Here is a 25767-nt window from a genome sequence, read left to right on the forward strand (position 1 = left end):
AAACTAAAAAAGCAAAAATTATAAGTAAAAGTCCAAATGTAAGATACAATAGGAAGAGAAGGGAGTGCAAAGTAGACACAAGAAGGTGAGCTGGTATCGTAAGGTTACAATCACGAATATCAAGATAAAGGACAACTAAACCAAGTAGGGTAAAATGCCAGAGAAGTAATGAGCTTTAAGCAAAGCTTTAAACTTTTTAAGGGAAGGTTCAGATTTTATTTCTAAAGGAATAGAGTTCCACAGGATAAACGTTCCAAGATAAAATTTTAGGGGCCAGTTCCAGCTGCAGCAAAGTTTTTAGCATAAAGGCTCACTCCATCCCATAGAACGTTTTCTTAACACCAAGCAGCACCATGGGTTTCCTGCCTGCTTTGGACGTCCCAATCAGGTTTATCAATCCTCATGGACTATCTGTGCCGCATACTTAATCGCTTTGACAGCATCTTACAAACGATTTTAACATCTAAATTTAGAAGCGAGGTTGGCCTATATGGCCACACATTGCTGGGACCCTACCTTGATTACATATTAAAGTGGTACCAACTTCAGACATCGAATCCACTAACTGGCCCCTCACAACACTGAATTAAACAAAATCATTAGATGCTCTCCCGCTAGATGAGGAAAGGTTCGAGTCCAACAAAATTTTGACTCTGACCTGCAAGGTATTATACAGAGAACCCGCCCTCTCTCTCTCCGCCCTTATACTCCCTCTCATGCCCTTTGCTCTGCATCCAGTCATCAATTATCTATCCCTTTGGGTTCAGTCCATATGATTTTCATTTTTCTGGATTGCACCTTCTCTGTAGAATCCCCTTCCTTTGGTCCCATACTCTGAGCAGTCAAACCCTACATTCAAGTATTTATTTATTTATTGCATTTGTATCCCACATTTTCCCACCTCTTTGCCTTGAAAGCCCACTTTTTTTTTTATCCTGATGATCAATCAACCAGGTAGATGACAGCAAGTGAGCTTTGCAAACATCACTACCAGGAGCAGCTTTTCTGCCTTTTTCTTGACCTTGTTAGACGCTCCTTACTTGTTCTCCTATTGCTTCTCTTTCCTATCAGTAATTGGCCAGTTCGGAGTAGAGGAGTAGCCTAGTGGTTACTGCAGTGGGCTTTGACCCCAGTGAACTGGGTTCAATAATTCCCATTGCAGTTCCTTGCGACTCTGGGCAAGTCACTTAACCCTCCAATCGCCCCAGGTACAAAATAAGTACCTGTATATAATACGTAAAGCACTTTGATTGTAACCATAGAAAGGTGGTATATCAGGTCCCATCCCCACTGTAGTTCCTGTTTCCCATTTTTAGTTTGTAAACTGCTTTGATTGTTTTATTGAAAGGTGGTACATCAAGGTAAAATTATGTATAATCATACCTGATAATTTTCTTTCCATTAATCATAGCTGATCAATCCATAGACTGGTGGGTTGTGTCCATCTACCAGCAGGTGGAGATAGAGAGCAAACTTTTGCCTCCCTATATGTGGTCATGTGCTGCCGGAAACTCCTCAGTATGTCGATATCAAAGCTCCATCCGCAGGACTCAGCACTTAGAGAATTACACCCACGAAGGGACACTCTGCCCAGCTCACCACCGCCGAAACGGGGGAGGGGAATTAACCCAGCTCATCCCCACACAAGTGGGGGAGGGGAATCCGTCCAGCTCATCCCCGCGGAGCGGGGGAGGGACACCACACCCGCCGATGCGGGGGGATCTGGCTTATCCTGCAACCGCAACCGCGGGAGGAGCTGACTGACCCTAACACCGCCGAAGCGGGAGGGGTACAAAGCTGCCCTACAGCCGCACGAAGCGGGAGGGAGTGCCGGCAGAATTTTAAGTCTCAATCCAGCCCCGTAAAACGGAGGGGAGAGGAATGCAGCAGCTCACTGTAACACAAACTCGTCTTAACTCTTGAAGAATCCAAGTGAAAAAACTTGAACACGAAGTCTTTCTGAAGTAACTGAAGACTAAACTTGAACCTGAAATGCAACCAGAATAAAAACAGTACAGATATCTGGGAGGGGCTATGGATTGATCAGCTATGATTAATGGAAAGAAAATTATCAGGTATGATTATACATAATTTTACCTTCCATATCATCAAGCTGATCAATCCATAGACTGGTGGGATGTACCGAAGCAGTACTCACCCAGGGCGGGACATTGAAATCCCTGACCTCAACACTGAAGCTCCAAACCGGGCCTCCGCCCGTGCAGCCACAGTCAAACGGTAATGCTTGGAGAATGTATGAGCCGAAGCCCAAGTTGCCGCCTTGCATATCTCTTCCAAGGAGATGGATCCGGCCTCTGCCATCGAGGCCGCCTGAGCTCTCGTGGAGTGAGCCTTCAGCTGGATAGGTGGCACCTTCCCCGCGGCCACATAAGCCGCTGCAATGGCTTCCTTGACCCATCTTGCCACTGTAGGCTTAGCAGCCTGCAGACCCTTACGAGGACCTGCAAACAGGACAAACAGATGATCCGATTTCCGGAAATCATTGGTCACTTCCAAGTATCTGATGATGACTCGTCTCACATCCAGATATTTAAGAGCAGAGTACTCCTCTGGGTAGTCCTCCCTACGAAAGGAAGGGAGACAGAGCTGCTGATTCACATGGAAGCGAGAAACAATCTTGGGCAGGAAGGAAGGCACTGTGCGAATAGTCACTCCTGCCTCAGTGAACTGCAGAAAAGGCTCTCGACATGAGAGCGCCTGGAGCTCGGAAACTCTTCTGGCTGAAGTGATAGCCACCAAAAAGACTGCTTTCAACGTCAGGTCTTTCAGAGATGCCCTCGACAAGGGTTCAAAAGGCGGCTTCTGCAATGCTCTTAGTACCAGGTTGAGATTCCACGCAGGCACCACTGAGTGCAGAGGAGGGCGCAGGTGATTAACTCCCTTGAGAAAGCGCACCACATCTGGCTGCGAAGCCAGGGAAGCACCCTTCAGGCGGCCCCTGAAGCAAGCCAGAGCCGCTACCTGGACTTTAAGGGAACTGAGCGACAGGCCTTTCTCCAGACCTTCTTGCAGGAACGCCAACACTGAAGAAATTGGAGCAGTGAAGGGAGAAAGTGAGCCTGCTTCACACCACGCTGCAAAGATACGCCAAACCCTGGCGTAAGCAGTAGAAGTAGAGCGCTTCCTCGCTCTCAGCATAGTGGCGATGACCTTGTCTGAGAAGCCCTTCTTCCTCAGACGCTGCCGCTCAATAGCCAGGCCGTAAGACCAAAGGGGGAGGGATCCTCCATCACCACGGGACCCTGATGTAACAGGCCCTGCTCCACTGGCAGCCGCAGAGGATCGTCGACTGAGAGCCTGATCAAGTCCGCATACCAGGGACGCCTGGGCCAATCCGGACCCACCAGGATTACCCTGCCGGGATGCTTTGCCACCCGGTCTAGCACCCTGCCCAACATGGGCCAGGGCGGGAACACATAGAGAAGCTCTTGTGTCGGCCACTGTTGGAGAAGAGCATCTACTCCCAGGGATCGAGGGTCCCGTCCTCTGCTGAAAAAGCGCGGCACTTGGCAATTGGCCGATGACGCCATCAGATCTAGGCTCGGCTGGCCCCAGCGCTTCGTGATGTCCAAGAACGCCTGAGCAGATAGCTGCCACTCTCCGGGCTCCAAGGTATGGCGACTGAGAAAGTCCGCCTTGACATTCATGACTCCGGCAATGTGGGCCGCTGAAAGCTGCTCCAGGTTCGCTTCCGCCCACTGGCAAAGATTCATAGCCTCCTTGGCTAGAGGGGCGCTCTTGGTACCTCCCTGGCGGTTGACATAGGCCACAGCCGTGGCATTGTCCGACAGGACCCGTACAGGCTTCAACACCAGTACCGGGATGAACTCCAAAAGCGCCAACCGAATGGCTCTGAGTTCCAGGAGGTTGATAGACCACTTTGCCTCTGCAGGAGACCAGAGCCCCTGCGCTGTCCTTCCCAAGCAGTGGGCTCCCCAGCCCGACAACGAGGCGTCCGTCGTGACGACAATCCACTCTGGGGTCACCAGAGGCATTCCCGCAGACAACGTCTGTCTGCATCCACCAGCTCAGCGCCTTGCGCACTGCTGGGTCCAAGGGAAGGCGCACAGCATAATCCTCCGACGTCGGAGTCCAGCGCTGCAGCAAAGAGTGTTGAAGTGGTCTCATATGAGCCCTGGCCCAGGGCACAACTTCCATCGTGGCCGTCATAGAGCCCAACAGCTGCACATAGTCCCAAGCCCGAAGGGGAGAGGCTACTAGGAACTGGTCCACCTGAGCCTGAAGTTTGACAATCCGATTGTCTGGCAGGAACACTCTGCCCACTTGGGTGTCGAATCGAACTCCCAGGTACTCCAGGGACTGAGTCGGGCGCAGCTGGCTTTTCTCCCAGTTGATGATCCATCCCAGGGAGCTCAAAAGAGCAACTACCCGGTCCACAGCTTTGCCGCACTCTGCATAAGAGGGGGCTCGGATCAACCAGATAAGGATGGACTTGTACCCCTTCCTTTCGTAGGAAGGCCGCGATGACCACCATTACTTTGGAAAAGGTCCGCGGAGCAGTAGCCAACCCGAAAGGGAGGGCTCTGAACTGGAAGTGTCGTCCCAGGACTGCAAAACGCAGAAAGCGTTGATGAGGAGGCCAGATGGGAATATGCAGGTACGCTTCCTTGATGTCCAAGGATGCCAGGAACTCTCCTGCCTTCACTGCCGCTATAACAGAGCGGAGAGTCTCCATGCGAAAGTGCCGCACTTTCAAGGCCCGATTGACCCCTTTGAGATCGAGGATAGGCCGGACAGAACCTCCTTTCTTTGGTACCACAAAGTAAATGGAGTAACGTCCCTTGCCAAGCTGACTTTCTGGCACCGGAACGACCGCGCCCAGGCGGATCAGATTGTCCAAGGTCTGCTGCACTGCCACAGCTTTGACCGGAGACTTGCAGGGAGCGAGTACAAACCCGTCTTTTAAGGGTCGGCAGAACTCTAGTTTGTAGCCGTCTCTGATGACTTCCAGCACCCACGCGTCTGAAGTTATTGTGGTCCACTCGCCCAGAAACGAGGACAGCCGTCCTCCAATCTGCACTGGGGCGTGGACCAAGACCCCGTCATTGGGTACGAGACCCTGGGGGAGGACCGGAGGGAGCACCTCCGGGACGGCGGTCTCTGCGAAAGGAATGCTGCTTGGGGGAGAAATTCCTCTTGAAGGAAGAGGGGGCAGAGGAACCCGACTTGCCCGGGCGGTACCGACGGGCTTCCTGCAACCGTCCTCTGGAGGTACCGGGACGAGTACTAGCCCGAGCCCTGACCTCTGGTAATTTCTTGCCCTTAGACGTGCCGAGATCGGTCACGATTTTGTCCAGCTCGACCCCAAAGAGCAGCTTGCCTTTAAAAGGCAACCTAGCCAGGCGGGATTTAGAGGCGTGGTCAGCAGACCAATGTTTCAGCCAAAGCCACCGCCGCGCAGAGATTGTCTGAGCCATGCCTTTCGCTGAGGCCCTCAAGACATCATACAGCAAGTCTGCCAAATAGGCTAAGCCCGATTCCAGGGCCGGCCAATCAGCCCTCAAGGAATGATTCGAGGGGGAAGCCCGCTGCACCATAGTCAGGCACGCCCTGGCCACATAGGAGCCGCAAACTGAGGCCTGCAAACTTAAAGCAGCCGCCTCAAAGGACGACCTTAAGGCCGCCTCCAATCTTCTGTCTCTGGGGGTCCTTTAGGGCCGTGCCACCTTCCACCGGCAACGCCGTTTTCTTAGTCACCGCAGTGATTAAAGAATCCACGGTAGGCCACAGATAGGCCTCACGTTCACTCACAGCCAAAGGATAGAGGCGGGACATAGCCCTAGCCACTTTAAGGCTCGCTTCTGGGACATCCCATTGAGCCGAAATTAAGGTGTGCATGGCCTCATGCACGTGGAAGGTTCTAGGCGGGCGCTTCGTCCCCAGCATAATGGCAGAGCCAACAGGGGCTGAGGGAGAGACGTCCTCCGGAGAGGAAATCTTCAAAGTGTCCATGGCCTGTAACAACAGGTTGGGCAAATCCTCTGGGCTAAAAAGCCGCGCTGCAGAGGGGTCATCCGCTCCATCCGAGCGGGGATCCGTCTCCTCCAAGGAATCCGCAAAGGACCGTTGGGAGACCTCAGACACGCTGCCCTCATCTACATCGGAGGAGACAAATTCCTCCAAGGCCTGGGAATCAACCCGAGGACGTTTACCTCTGGGAACCTCAACCTCTTTACCAGACGAGGGAGCAGGGGCAGCGTTGTGCATGAGGAAGGCCTGATGCAGCAGCAAAACAAACTTGGGGGAGAAACCCCCCAGACTGTGCACTTCCGCAGCCTGGGCAACAGCCCTAGACGCACCCTCAACCGGCGCTCGCAATAGCGGGGGAGAGACATGTTGCGCATCCAAAATGGCGTCCGGCGCAAAACTCCGCGAAGGAGCCGCGCGGGAAGAACGGCTCTTAACTTTAGCCGCTTCTGTGCCGTCGCCCAAATTAAGGGCGTTCATGGCATTAATGTCTCCAACCTCAAGGGCGGCCCAAGAAGAAGCCGTCCGAGCCGCGTGGCCGGCCAAGATGGCGGAGGCGAGGAGCGGGGGATGGGCGTTTATGGCGGGAAAAACCGCCACGCCGGAGGAAGGACCGGGACATTCATCGGTCACGAAACTGTCACCCAACAAGGGCGAATCAGGCTTTAAGACCCCCGCATCCCCTCTAGAAGCGCTCAAGCGACCCGGGGAGCGACCCTTTGCGCCCTCGCCCTCCGACGCCATATGCCACGAGGAGAAGAATCGGGGAACCCCCTGCCCGCTATAAAAAGGTAAAAATTACCTGCTGTCCGCTCCGAGTTGTAACGACCTGGTGTCCCAGTGAGTAGCTGCAATAGACGCTTAAATAAACGTCGAAATAAACGCCTTTAAGGACGTTCAAAATTTTTTTTTTTTTTTAACGGAGCCAGCGGGAGGGGGGAGAAAAGGAGGGACCTGGCACCACCAGGTTTGCACTTGCTCAAAAGAGCCCTCAACCCCAGGCACTCAACAAAACCTAAAAATTAGGCTTGGAGGCCTAGCCAGAGCTGCTGCTGTGTGTGACCACCACCTGCTGAGATAGAGAACATACTGAGGAGTTTCTGGCAGCACATGACCACATATAGGGAGGCAAAAGTTTGCTCTCTATCTCCACCTGCTGGTAGATGGACACAACCCACCAGTCTATGGATTGATCAGCTTGATGATATGGAAAAGCCTAATTAACAAACAAACTGCAACCTTCCCCAGCTAAGATCAGCAGGGATAGGAGTACCACGGGAGAAGGGAAGAAAGGAGTGGAACAGTGCTGGGCAGACTTATACAGTCTGTGCCAGAGCCGTGGTGGGAGGCGGGGATAGTGCTGGGCAGACTTATATGGTCTGTGCCAGAGCCGGTGGTGGGAGGCGGGGATAGTGCTGGGCAGACTTATATGGTCTGTGCCAGAGCTGGTGGTTGGAGGCAGGGATAGTGCTGGGCAGACTTATACGGTCTGTGCCAGAGCCGGTGGTGGGAGGCGGGGATAGTGCTGGGCAGACTTATATGGTCTGTGCCAGAGCCGGTGGTGGGAGGCGGGGATAGTGCTGGGCAGACTTATACGGTCTGTGCTAGAGCCGGTGGTGGGAGGCGGGACTGGAGGTTGGGAGGCAGGGATAGTGCTGGGCAGACTTATACGGTCTGTGCCCTGAAGAGCACAGGTACAAATCAAAGTAGGGTATACACAAAAAGTAGCACATATGAGTTGTCTTGTTGGGCAGACTGGATGGACCGTGCAGGTCTTTTTTGCCGTCATCTACTATGTTACTATGCAACTTCCAGTCTGATGCTGCCTAGTCTCAATTATATTCTGTAAGCATTGGTGCCAAAAGGGTCATAGCTGCTCTGAAGGATAACAGATGATCAATTAATGAAAAGCATTAAACTGTCCCTCTTCAGATACCCATGAAAGAGATTATACTGTAAGGTTCTCTTCTCCCCCTTTTACTTTTGTATGTGTCCACTGATGTGCCAAAAGTCATTGTCTGTACATATTTATTATTTAAGTGAGTTTGTAAACAGCTTAGATTTTCCAATATATAGAGGTGGAATCTCAAAATAAACTGAACTTACACTTTGCTTAGTCTGCAAGCTTAAATGATATTAAGATTTATCTGTTGTCATTTACTACGTTACTGTTACATTGTTTATAAAACTGAGCTGTGCTGTTCTTCACACATAAATATGTTATGTTGCATTATGCAAATATCAGTAAAGCACTAATGTTGGCAGGGATTTTTAGATCATCAGCTGTGTGGCCGCTATCTTATTTTTCAAATCAGTTGTCACACTAGCACTTTAAATTAAAGCCAGTCCTAAGGTTCTTAGGAGTGTACAGATCATAATCTCTGCAGCAATGGCTGGGAGGACACACATAGAACTGCACTACATTGCTTCAGGGTTTTTGTCTTTTTTTTAAAAAAAATTCTACTATACTGCTAGAACACTTCAAGATATTCGTCAATTGAAATATTTGAAATTAGCATTTCTATTTACTAAAAAAAATGCCTTATTTCCACAAGGATGCCCGTGCCAATGAAATTATGAGAAAACTGTGTGTTACTAGTCAGATGCCCTGAGCCAAAGGCAAGGCTTTTTATTTTCTTGGATTTATCTCATGCTTTTTCAATAATAGATCAAGGTGAGTCACACTCGGGTATAGTTAAGTATTTCCCTGCCCCTGGAGGGCTTATAATCTAAGTACGTACCTGACATCAAACAACAAACCAACAGAACACTTGCTATGAGAGGCAGGATCACTATTAGAAAACTGGGGGGGGGGGGGGGGGGGGTTAAATTATTTTTTTTTCAAGTTCCAACATAAACAAACAGTGTGAATAAGGAGACAGATTCCATAGGTTTCAAACTTTCATTTATTTATTTATTTATGTTACATTTGTACCCCGCACTTTTTCCCACTCATGGCAGGCTCAATGCGGCAGGCAATGGAGGGTTAAGTGACTTGCCCAGAGTGACAAGGAGCTGCCTGTCCCTGAAGTGAGAATTGAACTCAGTTCCTCAGGACCAAAGTCCACCACTCTAACCACTAGGCCACTCCTCCACTAGCAACATTCCATGTAGAAGCCTGCCCTTGCAGCCACGCAGGCTTTTGTTTCTGTGAGTCTGACGTCCTGCACATACGTGCAGGACGTCAGACTCACAGAAACAGAAGCCTGCGCGGCTGCAAGGGCAGGCTTCTACATGGAATGTTGCCGCTAGTGGAATAGCAACATTAACGTTCCATGTAGAATCTCAAATAGTAGCAACATTCCATGTAGAATCTCCAACAGTAGCAACATTCCATGTAGAATCTCCAAAAGTAGCAACATTCCATGTAGAATCTCCAATAGTATCTATTTTATTTTTGTTACATTTGTACCCCCGCGCTTTCCCACTCATGGCAGGCTCAATGCGGCTTACATGGGGCAATGGAGGGTTAAGTGACTTGCCCAGAGTCACAAGGAGCTGCCTGTGCCTGAAGTGGGAATCAAACTCAGTTCCTCAGTTCCCCAGGACCAAAGTCCACCACCCTAACCACTAGGCCACTCCTCCACTATTTAATGCATTCTGAATGGTGCATTTTCTAAGGTAGATTGGAGGCATCAACAATTTTCCTTTGCTTCTCTGAGAAACTCTCCTTGCGCAAAGAAGTTTGTTTGTATAAAATTTGAAGATTGAAAAAAAAAAAAAATACAGCAGTTTTTAACACTATGAATTTCCACTAGTCCCAGAACATTTATAATGAAATAGCTCTTCAATAAATACATTTAAATGCTCTCTGTGGAGTGCTTACAGCTCAGGCTCACTCCAGTTTTAAATTGAGATGTTTAATAAAGTATAATGAAATTAAATCTCCCTATTCAAACTACTGGATAAATGTACTGAATTTGTTTTAATGCTTTTGAAGTTCCAACTACCACAATGGAGAAAGCTGTGATACAGTTCTGGCATACTATCTTGAAGCGCAATTTGGACTGATCTCAAAGACGTAAAGGAAGGAAAAGAGGAGAAAGAACAGTTTGTAGTATGCTTTCTGACAAGCTGTGAAAAACAAATGTACGCAATTGCTTAGTAGGGTTTGAAAAAGGTTTGGATAAATTCCTAAAAGTCCACAAGCCATTATTAAGATGGACTTGGATAAAATCCATTGCTCATTTCTAAGGTAACAGCATAAAATCTATTTTACTGTTTTGGGTTCTTGCCAGGTACTTAAGAACCTGGATTGGCCCACTGTTGGAAACAGGATACTGGGCTTGGTGGACTTTCAGTCTGTCCCAGTATGGCAACACGTTCTTAACAAAAACATATACTGGATTTATGCTTGTTCATTTTCCAAGCAGTGTTGCCTATTAAAAATGCACAAATGCTTTCGAAGACTGACCGGAACAATAAACACACAATGTTAACTGTTTAAGTGATTTGGGAGGTCTTTTACAAAGGTGCGCTATCGTTTTTAGTGCGCGCTAAGTTTTAGCATTCGCTAAACACTAAACACACCTATATATTCCTATAGGCATCTATAGCTTTTTAGAGCATCCTTATTTTTAGCACATACTACTACTACTACTTAACATTTCTAGAGTGCTACTAGGGTTACGCAGCGCTGTACAGTTTAACAGAAAGTACAGTCCCTGCTCAAAGGAGCCTACAACCTAAAGGACGAAATGTCAAGTTGGGGCAGTCTAGATTTCCTGCGTAGAGGTATAGTGGTTAGGTGCCGAAGGAGACATTGAAGAGGTGGGCTTTGAGCAAGGATTTGAAGATGGGCAGGGAGGGGGCCTGGCGAATGGTAAATGCTAAAAATGCTAGCGTATGATATGGGTAAAAAGTGGGATGTTTGACCACGGAAGGACCAATCCTGGAGACAGTATCTTAAAAACTTCTTTATTGGTGAAAAGACTCAACACAACTGTTGTGTTTCGGCCAACAGGCCTGCATCAGGAGTCGCTATGACGTAGCGAATATAAATCTGATATGCCTGAAACGCAATTGGTCCGTGTGGGTAACGTGCCTTTGTAAAAGGATCCCTTGGGTTTTTTGTTTTTTCTTAAATTCAGTGTTGGCTAACAGAAATTTTGGCTGAGCAAACTCAATGTCTGGTCAAAAATTCATCCATTTGGATTTAGCAAGGGCCAAACTTTTTCCAGACAGCAACAAGATTTCACTGCTGACTAGCTAAAGTTTTACTCATTTAGGGGGACCACACAAATAGCAGTGCTATCTTTAAACGTTACCTGCTTAAGATTAGGATTGTGTATTCAACTGTCCTAACCAGACAGGAACGCTGAAGGTTACGCATAGGAATAAACGGATAAGTTACCCACTTATCTTTATGTGGCAACCATCTTTCTAATGTCGTCCCATTATTTTTAAGAAACAATGGTAGGAAAGGCTGCATTTGAATTAGTGTACAGTCAATTTTTAACACTTTGAACATATCGTCACCTTGTTATTTCCTTATCTGCAATCTACTTTTTTTTAAATCATATTTCTAATTTAATATTTGTACAGTAGCTTCCTGATTTCTTGTGAATCACTATTTTGGTTTCTTTGTGTTTCCTTTTGCAACAAGTTTTTAGGTGTTCAGAGAGGTCCACACACTGATACTTTAAATGTTATTCTGAAAAATTGTACTGGAATTCATAATTACATAAGTATTTCCATACTGGGACAGACCAAAGGTCCATCAAGCTCAGCATCCTGTTTCCAACAGTGGCCGATCCAGGTCACAAATACCTGGCAAGATCCCAAAAAAGTATAAAACATTTTATACTGCTTATCCCAGAAATTGTAGATTTTCCCCAAGTCCAATTTAATAATGGTCTATGGACTTTTCCTTTAGGAAGCCGTCCAAACCTTTTTTTTAAACTCTGCTAAGCTAACCACCTTTACCACATGAATGAATTCCAGAGTTTAATTACACTGTTAGAATAGGAACTGTCAACAAAATAATCACTTTCCCCAAACTCAGGGTTTCTTCTACTAAAGATTGGCGCAAAATATCTGCAGCCGGGCCCATAGGAATAAAATGGGTCCTGTGGCACAGAACTTGTGCTAACCCTTAGTAAGAGACACCCTCAGGTGTTATTTGTATAATCTTACCATTATATTTTAAATCCTTTTCTCTCCATAGTTGTAGTTCCTTTTCACAAGATTTTATATACTTTTTAAATTGTAAACCGCTTTGATTCTTGTTTGAAAGATGGTATCACAATTTAATAATTGAAAACAAACAATTTAAAAACTAAAGAGCCTAGACACAATTGCTAACTCTAATGAACAGTGCAAAGAAATCTGCATTCTGACATGTGCATTTTGGAATACGTCCTAGCACCAGCACAAGAAGGCTTAGAAACAAAAATCTGATATTCAAAACACACCATGTTCCAAAATTTAAGGACCCATTTATTGCTGAAGGTTTACCTAAATTTAGGAGCCTTTTCAATTGCTTATATATTTAGGACCTAAATTAGGTACCCAGTGTTGAAACCCATTTCCCCTGCCCTAAATTCTCCTCCATAGCCATCCACATTTTAGGAACCTAAATTTAAGCACTCAGTCCTACAAAATTTACAAAAAAAGAGCAAATTTAAGACCTTGTACCCTTTGAAGATCAGCCTCAATGCAATATTTAAGAAAACAACAACAAAAACCCACCAAGTCAGAAACAATTAACATCTATACATGTGTGTATAGATGTACGCCAAGGTTAATGCTCCTTTAATTAGTACACAGGCTTCTGGCCAAAACCTTAAAACATCCATCCATAATGAAGTAGTTTAGGTACCAGAAGAGTTAGTTTTGTTTGACCTGATAGTGGCACCTTCGTAACTTCTTACCTCACTTCTCAAAAGGCTTTTAACTGTACAGTTATGAGGGCATGAAACTACAACAGACGGACACTCCATTTCTTCATGTTTCTACACAGAAAGAAAAAATATAAATATATATATCTTTAGTACACATTACTAATTTAATAACCTCCTTAAGAAAAATAAATATAAGAGCTCTCAAGACTCATATTTCATTCAGGCTGACCAAACTGTTATGAATCTGATATAACCATTGTACACATCACCAACAGATGCTTATGCGCTGGGTGCATACAGCATAAAACACCCATTTTATAAAAATAAACCTGTAAAATAATTGGCAAATTCAAAGCTGGTACATAAACGACTATGTTATGCCATAGCAACATAACCTGGCTATCTTTGTGACCTTAGAAACATAACAGTTATTATCCAGATGCTAATTTCTTGCCAATTTAGCATTTGAGAGGGGTGGAGAAAAACCACTGGGAGATTAAAGGGCCAACCATCCAGTGGAGTGCCGTGTAATTCCGGACATTGATCCTTTAGGACATAGATATTTAGTCCCCTTCCGAAATTGGGAATTAATGTCTATGAACTTACCACACCTTTGTCCCACCAAAAACATGACAGACCATGCCCCCTCGCCAACCGCACACACTTGGGTTTGTTAAATGCATATCCCAGCTTTGTACAATGGGGACTTAGAAATTTATGCCAGATAAACATTTAAGTGCCGGTTTATGAACTTGTCAACTATGAAGAGGGCTTGTAAAATAAGGACCAGAACCTGTTTTAACATTGGCTATAATAGCAGAAATATCTAAGGGCCCTGCTTACTAAGGTGTGTTAGCATTTTTAACACACCTACAATTAGCATGCGCGCTGTGTAGGTGCATATAAGGATATTGTAGGCGGATACACTGTTAACGTGCATTAAAAACGCTAACGAGCCTATAACGCGGCTTAGTAAACAGGGCCCTCAGAGAGAGGAAATCCAATTTGGCTTCAATATTAGGAAAGGTAAACCTGAACAGATAAATTAAAATCTTGCTTTTCATGGGAGACCAGACATTTGGAGTGAATGTCCAAACGTGAACAGCAAGCAGACACACAAGGGAAGGAATCAGCAAACAAGAAAGAGTAGAAGACAAAACTTTTGAGGAGAAAGAATTGTCAAGTGGCAGGAAGCACTGGAATGAAGCTAACAGTAAAGGTTATTAGGTTCAAGCATGTAAGACCTAGGAAAGTTTAATACAAAAATCTAATAGAATTACTGATCACTCACCTATTCCTGCTGCCTTTATCCCTCTCCCCTATTCCTTTATTGCATCTTCCCTCCCCTGGTAGCTATTCAGACCCTTCCAATTTCTGCAGTTTTCCAACCCTTCTCTCTCCCCTCCAGAACAACAGGAATCCATAATAATCTAATATGCATATTTATTCCACAAAAAGCTTAATTTATTTGAGAAACAAAAGGAATACCTGAGGAGTACTTAAAAAGCAATTAAAACAAGAAAGGCTGGTATTTTGAGTAACCCTTAACTTAACCTCATTCTTATCTGAGGTTGTGCTTCTCTACAGCACATTACATAGCTCCCTTGCACCTTTAGGTAGGACATTCAGATAAACCAGAAGCCACGGTGTTTTAGAGTTCTCCAAAGGCCTAGGCCTGATTTTAATAAAATGAGAAGATGGCATACCTGAAGTTCAATGATTGGAACATGGTTCTTGCAGTATTTACACGTTGTTTCTCTATATTTACAGGACTTTTCAATGTGATCTGACAAGTCTTTTCTCAAAACTTTTTCTTTGCAGTCTGAACGAGGACAGGTGAGCTCTTCAAATAGGCAGTCACTTTTTAAATGGACCTAAAACAAACGGTGTGAAGAGAGTTCAATCTTCCTTTATCACAACATTTTCATTTTGCTTAAAAACCTTAACACAACAGAAACACTACATGTTTCACATTGCTCATCTTTGTCATTATTTTAAAACACAAAATACTTAACTTACCAAAAAACTCTTACACACATTGCAGAGAAAAGTGAATTTACTCACCTGTAGCAGTTGTTCTCTGAGAACAGGATGACACATTCTCAATGTGGTTTATGGCACCCGACAGAGCCCAGCGTGGACACACTCCCCAGCTCTATTTCTTGAAGCTTTTGAGAGTCAGATCCTGCATGCCTTTGCCTTCTTGCCTGTACGTGCCGTGCGGGGCAAAGGCAGTCTAGTACAATAGCTGAAGAAATACAACTCCTAGGGGAGGAGGTTGAATAAGCAAGAATATGTCCTGCTGTCCACCTGCTACATGTGAGTACCGTATTTTTCGGACTATAAGACGCACTTTTTTCCCCCAAAATTTGGGAGGAAAATGGGGGGGTGCGTCTTATAGTCCGAAGGTAGAGATTTAGCAGGCCGCCCCGCCCACCCGAGTTCGGGATCGCCCTCCCTAGGGTTACCTCCCCTCCCCCCGGCCCTGTCACCACCTCTCCCCTTACTCACGCGATCTTCCCTGGTGGTCTAGTGATGTTGGGGCAGGAAAGAGCCCCCTCTTTCCTGCCCAGCGCGCTGCTCTGCATCCTCCTGTATGCTGCCTGTGATGACAGTCTCGGCGAGATTCAAAATGGCCGCCGAGACTTCAATTCTCGGCGGCCATTTTGAATCTCGCCGAGACCGTCATCACAGGCAGCATACAGAGGATGCAGAGCAGCGCGCTGGGCAGGAAAGAGGGGGCTCTTTCCTGCCCCGATGTCACTAGACCACCAGGGAAGATCGCGTGAGTAAGGGGAGAGGTGGTGACAGGGCCGGGGGGAAGGGAGGTAACCCTAGGGAGGGCGATCCCGAACTTGGAGGGAGGGATTCGGACAAGATGCACCAGAGCACCTAGGTTTTAGAGGGGGGGGGGGGGGGGGGAAAAGTGCGTCTTGTAGTCCAAATTTTTTTTTTCCTATTTCCCTCCTCTAAAACCTAGGTGCGTCTTATGGTCCGGTGCGTCTTATAGTCCGAAAAATACAGTAATTGTGCTTTCTCCGAGGATAAGTAGAATAGCATACACTCACATGTGGGAATCCCTAGCTACCAGGCTGACCAAAAACAAAAAAGGGAACAAAAAAGGCCAGAAATAGGCTAAGGCCTAGAACTTTTTTTTGTATGTATTTTCCTTTTTTCCTGGGGGGAGGGGGGGGGAATAAGCCTGGAACAGAAAAAAAAACGGGCTAGGGAGTGGAGTTAGATTCTAGACTCCAAATAAATTCTGAAGGACTGACTGACCAAACTGGCTGTCACATTGGGAATTTTGTTTAATACAGTAATGAGATGTGAATGTGTGGACAGGAGACCATGTCACAGCCTTGCATATCTCCTTAGTAGAGACTGAGCTCATGTGGACTACCGACACAACCATCGCTCTGACACCGTGAGCCGTGACATGACCCTCCAGAGTCAGCCCAGCCTGGGCATAAGTAAAGGAGATGCAATCTGCCTCCTTAGTAGAGACTGAGCTCATGTGGACTACCGACACAACCATCGCTCTGACACTGTAAGCCGTGACATGACCCTCCAGAGTCAGCCCAGCCTGGACATAAGTAAAGGAGATGCAATCTGCCAGCCAAATGGATAAAGTGTTTTTTCCAATGCCTGCCCCCAACTCTATTGGGGGAGGGGGGGGAACAAAAGAAAACAAAAATCTGGGTGGACTGTCTATGGGCTTTAGTCCGCTCCAGGTTCTCTTACAGTCCAAGGTGTGCAGTGTGTTTTCACCAAGATGGGCATGAGGTTTGGGAAAAAATGTTGGCAGGATGATTGACTGATTAAGAAGGAAACCCAACACCACATTGGGAAGGAACTTAGAATGCGTTAACGTTTCCCTAGTACAATATTTCTTGTGACTAGATGTCTCTCTCAAGCCTCCTTAAGTTCCCTTTTTGAATATTTCTTAAACTATATATTTAAGGTCTTTAAGTCTAGGACAGGATGGAAGTCCCTCATTTTCTTTGTGACCAAGAAAACACTTGGCATAAAATCCAAGTTTACTTTCCCTTGATAGTACAGGTTTACCACATTGTTCTCTAAAAGGGAGCAAAATTATTTTATAAGTACTTCCTGATGCTGAGAGAGTTTGACAAAATGACTCAGTCGGTAATTTAGTGGTGTTTCAAATAGATGTAGTTTAACTGTTCTGGGCACTGGGCCAACAATTTATGTAAAAGTTTAGCTCTCCCCATCGCCAACCAGAAGGTTGGAACAGAAACCAGGATACTAGTTATGGCTCATTAGGACCAGTAAAATCCCATCCCTGGTTTTGGATTGGTGCTGGCTGGGACTTCTGGCACCTCTGCTGGGTCCTGCTTGCATTTGGAAGGATAAAGTAGGTGGGAAATATTTCCTTCTAAAAAGATTATATGTTCTTGGCACCCCACTTGAATACCTCCTAGATGATGATGGTGGGTTGAAGGCTGCTTTGGAGAGGGATCCAAACATGTCACAGTTCTCTTTTATTAGAGAAGATGCCTCCTTTATCTTATCCCCAAAAAGATTCTCTCCTCTACATGAATATCTATACTACGTCTTGCACATCACAACTAAAGTCAGAAGCCCACAGTCATGTGACTCTGAAGCTGCTATGCTTATGGCAAAAGCTCTCAATACCATTTAGAAAGCATCAACCTGACCATATGCTTTCTACACCCCTTCCCTTTGCCCACCAGTGACTTAAGCTCTTTAGACCTTTCTTGAGGAAGAAAGTCTGAAAAATCTAGCTTACACAAAATCTATTGCTTGTGTTGGCCCACGAAAGCTGGTAAGAATTTATGTGGAAAGAAAGCTTAATATTCAGAAACACTTTTGTCTAAGTAAGCTCAAAGTACAACCATCTCTCCTAGAAGTGCCAAAGAGTGGGTTCTCATATTTTTGGCCTTCTTGAAAGTTGACTCACTCACTACTGAATAGCGTGGTACCTGCAAACCTTCTGGACTCTGTGTAAGTAGCATCTACCTTCTTCACAGGATGCAGAGCGACGAGGTGTAGAGTCTTCCACATTCTCACCTGTATATTCCTAAGGACCTTGTGAATAGGCACTGTCGAGTGTTTTTGGGAACAGGAGGGGAAGGATGTCCCACAATTCTGACCTAGCTTCTTCTTCCTCCAACTGAAATATCATGGTATTTACTACTTCCTTTATAAATCATTGAAGGAGTGATCCCCTAGAGGAGATCTTCTCCATTCATAAAGAGAAAAGAGGTGTCAGAAGGGAAACCAATATAGCCCTCCTCTTCAGAGAGCTCTGCTGGTTTGTAGTCAAGCACTGTTCAGAGCAGACTATCAGAGAAATGCTGTGTTACAGAAGTCTAGAGTTTGAGTCTGGCTAACAATAAAGACCACAGAGAGGGTGTTTGACTACTAGGGTCTATGTCTCATTTGATCAATTATCTCAGACTAACACTCTCTCCTGATGCACTTAAAATCAACCTTGTGTCAGTTACTACCTGCTCTGATGTAATATGATGCGTTGGTATCTAGGAAAATCCTCCAAGAAATGTCCGAGTCTCGAGGACTGGCATGATCTCCATTTGATTCAAATGTTGATGTCTCGAGTGCTGAACACTTAGTCAAGTCAAATGTCTAGCAAGCTGCTCTTCAATCCTCTTCTTTGAACATTGCTGATATCAAAACAGAAGGGAACTCAATAAGACCGCATCTTTAAGGGCCACTTGAGATACATACCATCTGACATCAGAGGTTGAGAAATCTTTTCTTCAGGGGTGCTTGGCATCAAAATCTGAGAACTTCCAAAATGCTGCTTCTTAGCATCTGCTCGATGCCACATATGGATACCCTTTGACACCAATATTGAAGAGGCATGTCTGATTTCAATGGATCTATGTTAATGCTCAGTGCTGAGGGGAACTGAGTTCTCCTTGATGGCAATGCACTCTCACTGTGTAGAGCAGGGTCGTTTGAATATTAGACTGAACATTGGAAACTAGTAAACATATGTCTCATTATTTCAGGAGTCCACATGCTTCCTGATGCAGATGATCAAACCGTTGTTTCGGACAATAGCTCTCCTGTTTTGATGATTTGAAATGGCCATCAGCAGTACTTGTACGCAGATAAGTGTTTGAGTTTTTGAGAATAGAGATTTTTGTAGATTTGTAAGAGATGCTGAAATGTTTCAGCAACTAGATACTGTACTTATGGACCAATGACAACTGAATGGGTGATAGTACCTTTTGAGAGTGATATACTCTGCTGAAACTTAAATTTCTATTTTTTGTGTTGTGAAAGGTACATTTTGGGGATTAGTGCTGATTTTCCCCTTTTATTTATTTATTCATATGTGTATCCCACAATTACCCAAAAACGAGTTTCGGTTCAATGTGGCTTACATTTAACAGTTGTTAGAGATTGCATTGGATCAATTACATTTACAAGGTTGTATGATGCTGTGTTCTACAGTGGTTGGCAATTGAATTTAATACCATGTTTAACTTCTGATCCTTGCATAATTTTTATTGTGGATGGTTTGAAAGAAATGAGAGCATACCACCATGGTAATATGCAGTCATTTGCTGCATCACAAGTAAATGCCTCTCTTCCTATCAGCATGTGAAAGGGGATTGCTATTGATCAATGGAAGATGACGGCACCAAAGGCAGGTGCAAGTGCCCATCACTCCTGCCTCTCAACGTTTAGAGATGAGTGGCACAAGAGGTCCCAGGGGCCTCACTTGGGTCATCAGGGATCCTAGGCGATTGTCTGGAGAAGTACAGCACTTCACCGTAGATCACCCTTTTGCTCCTGAACTGCCTCTTTACTCCAGCCATGATTTAGCTTAAATATTCATCACTAGAAGAGCAAAAAAACAACAAAAATCTACAATCTAGCGAAGTTTTTAACTTCAGTAAAAATTTATTAGTCGATGATTTATTTGCACTTTGCATGCCCTTGGTGCTACCTTTGAACATAGCAGTTTTACCACCAATTTTTCTGTGCAGGAAAATCGGGAATAAACCACTGCACTAAAGGATAACGCAGCTTGCTGCTTCAGGGCCTGAACATGATAAAATGTACAAAGGTGTGAAGACTTTTACAAGGCACTGTACCAGGTGTTGTGGTCAAAACATCTAGCATAACTGGGTATAAAATGGGTCTGGTCAAGTTCCTAGTAGAAAATTCTAGAAACCATTAGCAGCCAGGAAAGACCTGGGAACTCCACTATTCCATGCAAGTGAGCAGCACTGACTGGATCTACTGGGTATTGTTAAGAAGGATTGGCTGCGATCAGTGACAGGATTCTGGTCTTAGACCTTTTGTTGACATATCACGGAACTTCAGTGGGAAAAACAAATTCATAATGGCAAGATAAGAATGTGTAGCTTTTTTCTTTCCATTCACTGATAATTAAGGAATATTCAAAGAATACAGAATTCCTTACATCAAAATATTAATTTTTGACCAGTAAGAATGGTCTGTCAAAAGAGACTGAGCACCATAAACTATCTGAACTTAAGACTGTTGGCGTCTTATAAACACGTTCCATGCTATTTTGGGAAGGTCTGGCACTTTCTTAAAGCACGTTAATTTTCTATATGTACCCACACAAACAAATAATCATACTTCGAAATACTTACTAGTAGTCTTCCCAATGCTATTTGTTCTTTGCAGCCTCGGTTTTCATTTCTACAGAACATTTGAAGAGCAAGAACTTCTCTCCTACAGCAGTTATCCTTAAATACCTGAAAGTGAAAAAGTGCTTAAAATATGCAAAGTATTTAGAGATATAATAAAAGGTGCATAGGATCTCTAAGGAGTGATAGGGAGAGTAGATGGCATGGATGGACAGACTGGATAGGCCATATGGTCTTTATCTGCATACATTTTTCTGTGTTTCTACGTTTCACAAGACAAAGAAGTTTAGTGGCGTTAGGGTACTCTATCAGGTGTTTGTTCACGTCACACAACCACCATATGATCTACAAATTTCTGCCTACAAGACTGAGCCACAGATATACTCAGAGCTGCCAAGCTTCCCAGTTCCAGGAAGGAGACGTTTTGGCTGATCCTTGATTTAAACTTATAGCCCAAAGCAGTGTGGGATTCATAGACCTCGTTTCTACTCACTGAAGTCCATGATGCATGTCCCAAATGTCTAGCAAGCAGCGAGCAAACAAACAAACTTATCAGAAAGCCAGAGCTAGTCTAAAAATCTACCTCTTGGAACTGGGTAATTTGGCAGCTGTGAATACTGTGGAAATGTTCTTGCAAAACCCACAAATATATGCTATTATGGGCCTCATTTTCAAAATTGTTTTCATAAGCTTTTTGGGGATAATTCTACAACTGGTTGTCTCCTTTTAGGAATCCTGATTTTATACGGTGAAAGCCTATTCTATAACAGCATCTGGGCACCCAGATTTCTTTATAGACTACTAGTACAACCCAGTATCGGGCTGTCTAAAATCTAGGTGCCCGCAGTTACAAGACCCATTGACTTGACGTGACTGCAGGTGCATAATGCGGAAAGGGCAGGTGTAACTTATGGTATTCTGGAAATGACGCATTTAAGTGGCAGCACCGTCCATGTCCCTCCCATGTCTTTATGCATGCCCTTACAGAATAGTGCTTAGCTTCTTTGCTGCCACTTGTAAAAGGAAAAGTAGAGTTTTTTGTTTTGTTTTTTTTACACAATCTGGTTTCCACAAGTACATTTCTATCATCTCGAGTAAAGGCATGTTTCACAATACCTATTTTTAGAGTAAATATCCTTTGGTTCTACCATTTTCCTTTGGGATGAAGACCATCCATTTTCAGATTATAAAGATTCTATAATCTTAAACCAGACTTCTTCCATAATGCCAATATACCAATAAATATGTCTTGCTAGTTGGTTCCCTCCCAGCTCTTCTCTGTCTTCCTTTGAAAGGATTCAGAGATGTCAATGCAATACAGTACAGTCTCGATTATCTGACCTTCGCTAATCTGATCATCCAGCACATCCGACAGACCCTCCCCCCTGGTGACATCATCGCGTTGCCATTAAGAAGCGTGCAGCTTCTCCCTCCTGTTTTCCAGCTTCAGACACTACAAGGAAGCCATGTTTTTGATATGAGCTTGTGCTTCTCTGCAAGGGAACTTGTGGTGCAGCTGATATTCCTTCATGCACCCCTCAAGTTAAAATACTTGTGGCTTTTCTTCCTTTTTGTGATCTTAGCCCATGCTTTTACACATGAATTCTTGGATCTAGGACCCCATTTTTGCAGCAAGGGAAACATTTTTTTGATTTGAGACCATGCTTTCATGCATGTTTTTTTTTTTTTTAGACCATGGTTCTATGCAAGGGAACCATAATTTTTGGACCTGTGACCCTGCTTGTGCGCTGAGGAAACCGTTGAAGTTTTAAGCCAAGACCTTGTTTTTAAAACATTACAGCATGACAGTAATATTTGGACCTGGGGACCCTGTGTTTGCAACGAGGAAACTGTTGAAGAAGTTGCTAGCCGAGACCTTGCTTTTACTGCATGGCAGCAACTTTTGGCCAGTGGAAAGTGGAAGAGAGTTGTTTTGTCTATAGAGCAGAAACGAACCACTAAAGAAAGTAAACATTAATGATGTTTTTAGTTGCTTTCCAGCCAGGGAACCAACCATTTTTGATCTGAGGCCGTGCTTTTGCAGAAATAGAACCATGGTAAGATTCTTGTGAACGATGAGTTTCATGCAGTACCTTATGTACACCTACTGTATTCCTGTTTGTTAGTTTATATTTACAGCACTTTCTTTATTCTTACACATTCTTAGATCCGGAGGGTTTCCAATTTTAGTTCTGCTGCCTTGATTTCTGCTTCACACTGGTTTTGACTGAAGAAGACAACACAGTAATCTTGAGAAATGGGCTCTGCTTGGTTTTGTATATGCAGTTGATAAATTGTTTCCCTTGCTCGGTCCTGTACCTGAACGGTATTTCTATTCACATTGCCTGTGTGTATACTGCTTTGTATTTGTGCTCAAATTGCCAGCTGTACAATTTTTTTCACTGCTGATTAGTGTTACTAAACAATATTTTTAAAGGCATCCTATGCCTGTTCTTCATGCATAAAGTTTGTTTTCCATGCACTGTGAGGGGTTCCCATTGTTTTCCGTATTTGACAATGGGCTGGTCCTGGTTACGTCAGATAATCAAGACTCTACTGTACTTCAAATTTTGTTTGGATAGGATTTTGGAATAAAGACAAACAACTGATTGCTTTACATATCTTCTGGTCTTCCTTGAGTAAATGTTTGATTTTACTTTCCGTGGGTTTCAATATCTTGTTGACTTTTAATCTTAGGTGTCTCTTGTATGACTTACCAGGATTTCCGATATTATGGAATGCATTAGAATCCAGACATGAAGCACCTATGCAAATTTAGAAGCAGTGGTTGTACCAACAGGATTGTATGAACAAAGCCCCCAAGTAAGTAAAAAATGAATTGCTTCTACGGAAACAGGTTAAAAAAAACATCGGAAAAACTATATAAACTAAGGCCAACAGTACAGGAAATAAGATTTTGGATCTTGAGGCTGTGATGGTAGATGCTGCCTTGAATTTAGCGGCAGTCAAGCAGACATGGCTCACAGAGAACTATGACTGAGATATAGTTACACTAGGCTATAATCTATTCAGGGAGGACAGGGTAAGAAAAAAAGGAAGTAGGAATGGTGTTATATGGTAAAGATATTAAAGCAGCAGAACTGCAGGATTTACAGGGTAAGGAAGCAGCACTGTGGGTTAATCTGGAAAGGGGGAACGGAATACCTAAATCAATATGATATACAGGCCTTCTTCACAGGCAGTAGACAGATTTAATTGAAAACATTCACAATATAGCTATGAATAGGTTATTTCAATATGCCACGTTATGTGGAACATCCCTGTTGTGTCATTTACAAGTAGGGAAATCCAGGATTCTCTACGGGTAATAAGACCCACCTGGGATGGGGGCCACATGGGACCTTGTGCTTACGAATGAGGAAAGAGTTTCTGATGTTATAGTGGGTGATCATTTGGTACCTAATGATCAATGGACAGTGTGGTTCAATATTAAGAGGGTTAATTCAAAATTAAAAGTTTTGGACTTTGTAATTATCTACTAAATTTTATACATTTAGAAACATCATAGCTAATGTTATCACCTAAAGCAGTGCTTTTCAATCTTTTTGTGGCTGTGACCCTATAACAGCAGCCAAATAAAACTGCGTGAACCCCTGAAGGTGCAGAATAATAATGCTCCTATGGAAAGCCAACGCAAGTCATATGACCCCAAATGAAGGCCCCCATTTGGGGTCCCGACCCACAGTTTGAGAAGCATTTTTAAGAACGTTTTCAACATGTGATATGGCAGGTGGCGGCTCTGGGAATGGGCAGTTTGGGGTAGGCAAGCTCTTGGGACACTTAGAGGCGTATTTTCAAAGCACTTAGATTTACAAAGTGCTAGCCCACGTCCCACACAAACTGCAGAAACTTCTTAAAATTTCCCCAAACAATATTACCACCACAGGATTTGATGGTGTTCCTACGGACACACCACTGCTTGAACCCCTGCCCATTAAATATGCAGATCAACAACTATCTGCTCCCTTTTTGTATGCTCCATTATGCCCTGTTAATTTACTTGGAAGAGATCTATTGACACTGTTCCATTTTGAAATTCATTTTGATCCTTCCCCTAGTGAAACCACTTCACTTTTGATGGCTGTCACCTCTATGGTTGAAAAACAAATAGAGGTAGCATTGAATGACCTACCGGGTTTTCTTTGGGCCACACCTGAGAAACCCTATGGTAAGGTTACCGGTCCTCCCCATCGTATTCAGTTGTTACCTGGTTGTAAAGGTCCTAAAATTGCCCAGTACCCTTTGAAACCTGAAGTCATTGCTGGAGCTCAAGAACAAATTGATTCCCTATTACAGCAAGGTATTATTGAAAAATGTAATTCACCATACAATACTCCATTATTCCCAGTTCCAAAAAAGGAACCTGGCGCCTTCCGTATAGTACAGGACTTACGCGCGCTAAATGACCTCACTTACGCGGTATTCCCGAACGTGGAAAACCCAACCACACTCCTCAATAGTATCTCCTTGCAGACATATCATTCCACCATTGATTTGTCCAATGCCTTGTTTTCCATCACCCTTGACCCCGTAAGCCGCCCGCTAACGGCTTTCCAATTCAATAACACAACATATCAGTGGACTCGTCTCCCTCAGGGATTTACTGACAGTCCTACAGTCTTTTCCCAGACCTTAGCAGCACATATACAAGAATTCAAACAGTACAGATATAGCCTCCCACCACAAACTTCCATTGTTCAGTATGTAGACGACATGCTCATCACCTGCCCCGATTTTGACACATGTGTTCAGGTCACCTGTGACTTTCTTGGCTTTCTTGCTACAAAAGGTTACAAGGTTAACAGAAAGAAATTAAAAGTTGCTCAGACACATGTTACCTTCCTTGGCCATCACATTGGCCCCCGTCAGAAGGGCCTAGGTCCCGACACTTTGCAACATGTCTCCTCCTTGCGTTTGCCCACCACCATTTCTGATCTCAGAGGTGTCCTTGGCATGTTAAATTTTTGTCGCCTGTGGATACCAAATTATTCAGCCCGGACTCAGCCCTTTTATATGAAACTACAAGGCAAACAGAAAGCAAAACATGAACCCGTTCTTTTTACACCTCAAGAAACAGCTAATCTTATGGCCCTTGTAAAGGATGTTATGCTTTCCTCACCATTGGCAACCATTGATGTCTCTCAGGATGTGCACCTTTGGGTCGTGCATACTGAGAATACCTGGTCTTGCCTGATCACTCAAGAACATGATGACCTTGCTTGTGGTTATCTCTCGGGTACTTTTTCACCTGTCGAAAG

General features: G+C 44.5%; 1 protein-coding gene across 2 annotated transcripts in view; it reads right to left on the bottom strand.

Annotated features, from left to right (window-relative positions):
- TRAF3 (TNF receptor associated factor 3) overlaps positions 1-25767 on the bottom strand; it is a 189488-nt gene that overhangs the window by 47093 nt on the left and 116628 nt on the right. For both annotated transcript variants that reach the window (XM_030214988.1, XM_030214989.1), the window contains exons 4-6: positions 20492-20596; positions 14558-14725; positions 12882-12962 (exon numbers count right to left, since the gene is read on the bottom strand). In XM_030214988.1, the coding sequence (XP_030070848.1) occupies positions 12882-12962; positions 14558-14725; positions 20492-20596 (354 nt within the window). The remainder of the gene's footprint in view (positions 1-12881; positions 12963-14557; positions 14726-20491; positions 20597-25767) is intronic.

The sequence above is a fragment of the Microcaecilia unicolor genome, chromosome 9, assembly GCF_901765095.1.
Source record: "Microcaecilia unicolor chromosome 9, aMicUni1.1, whole genome shotgun sequence".
Classification (NCBI taxonomy): Eukaryota; Metazoa; Chordata; class Amphibia; order Gymnophiona; family Siphonopidae; genus Microcaecilia; species Microcaecilia unicolor.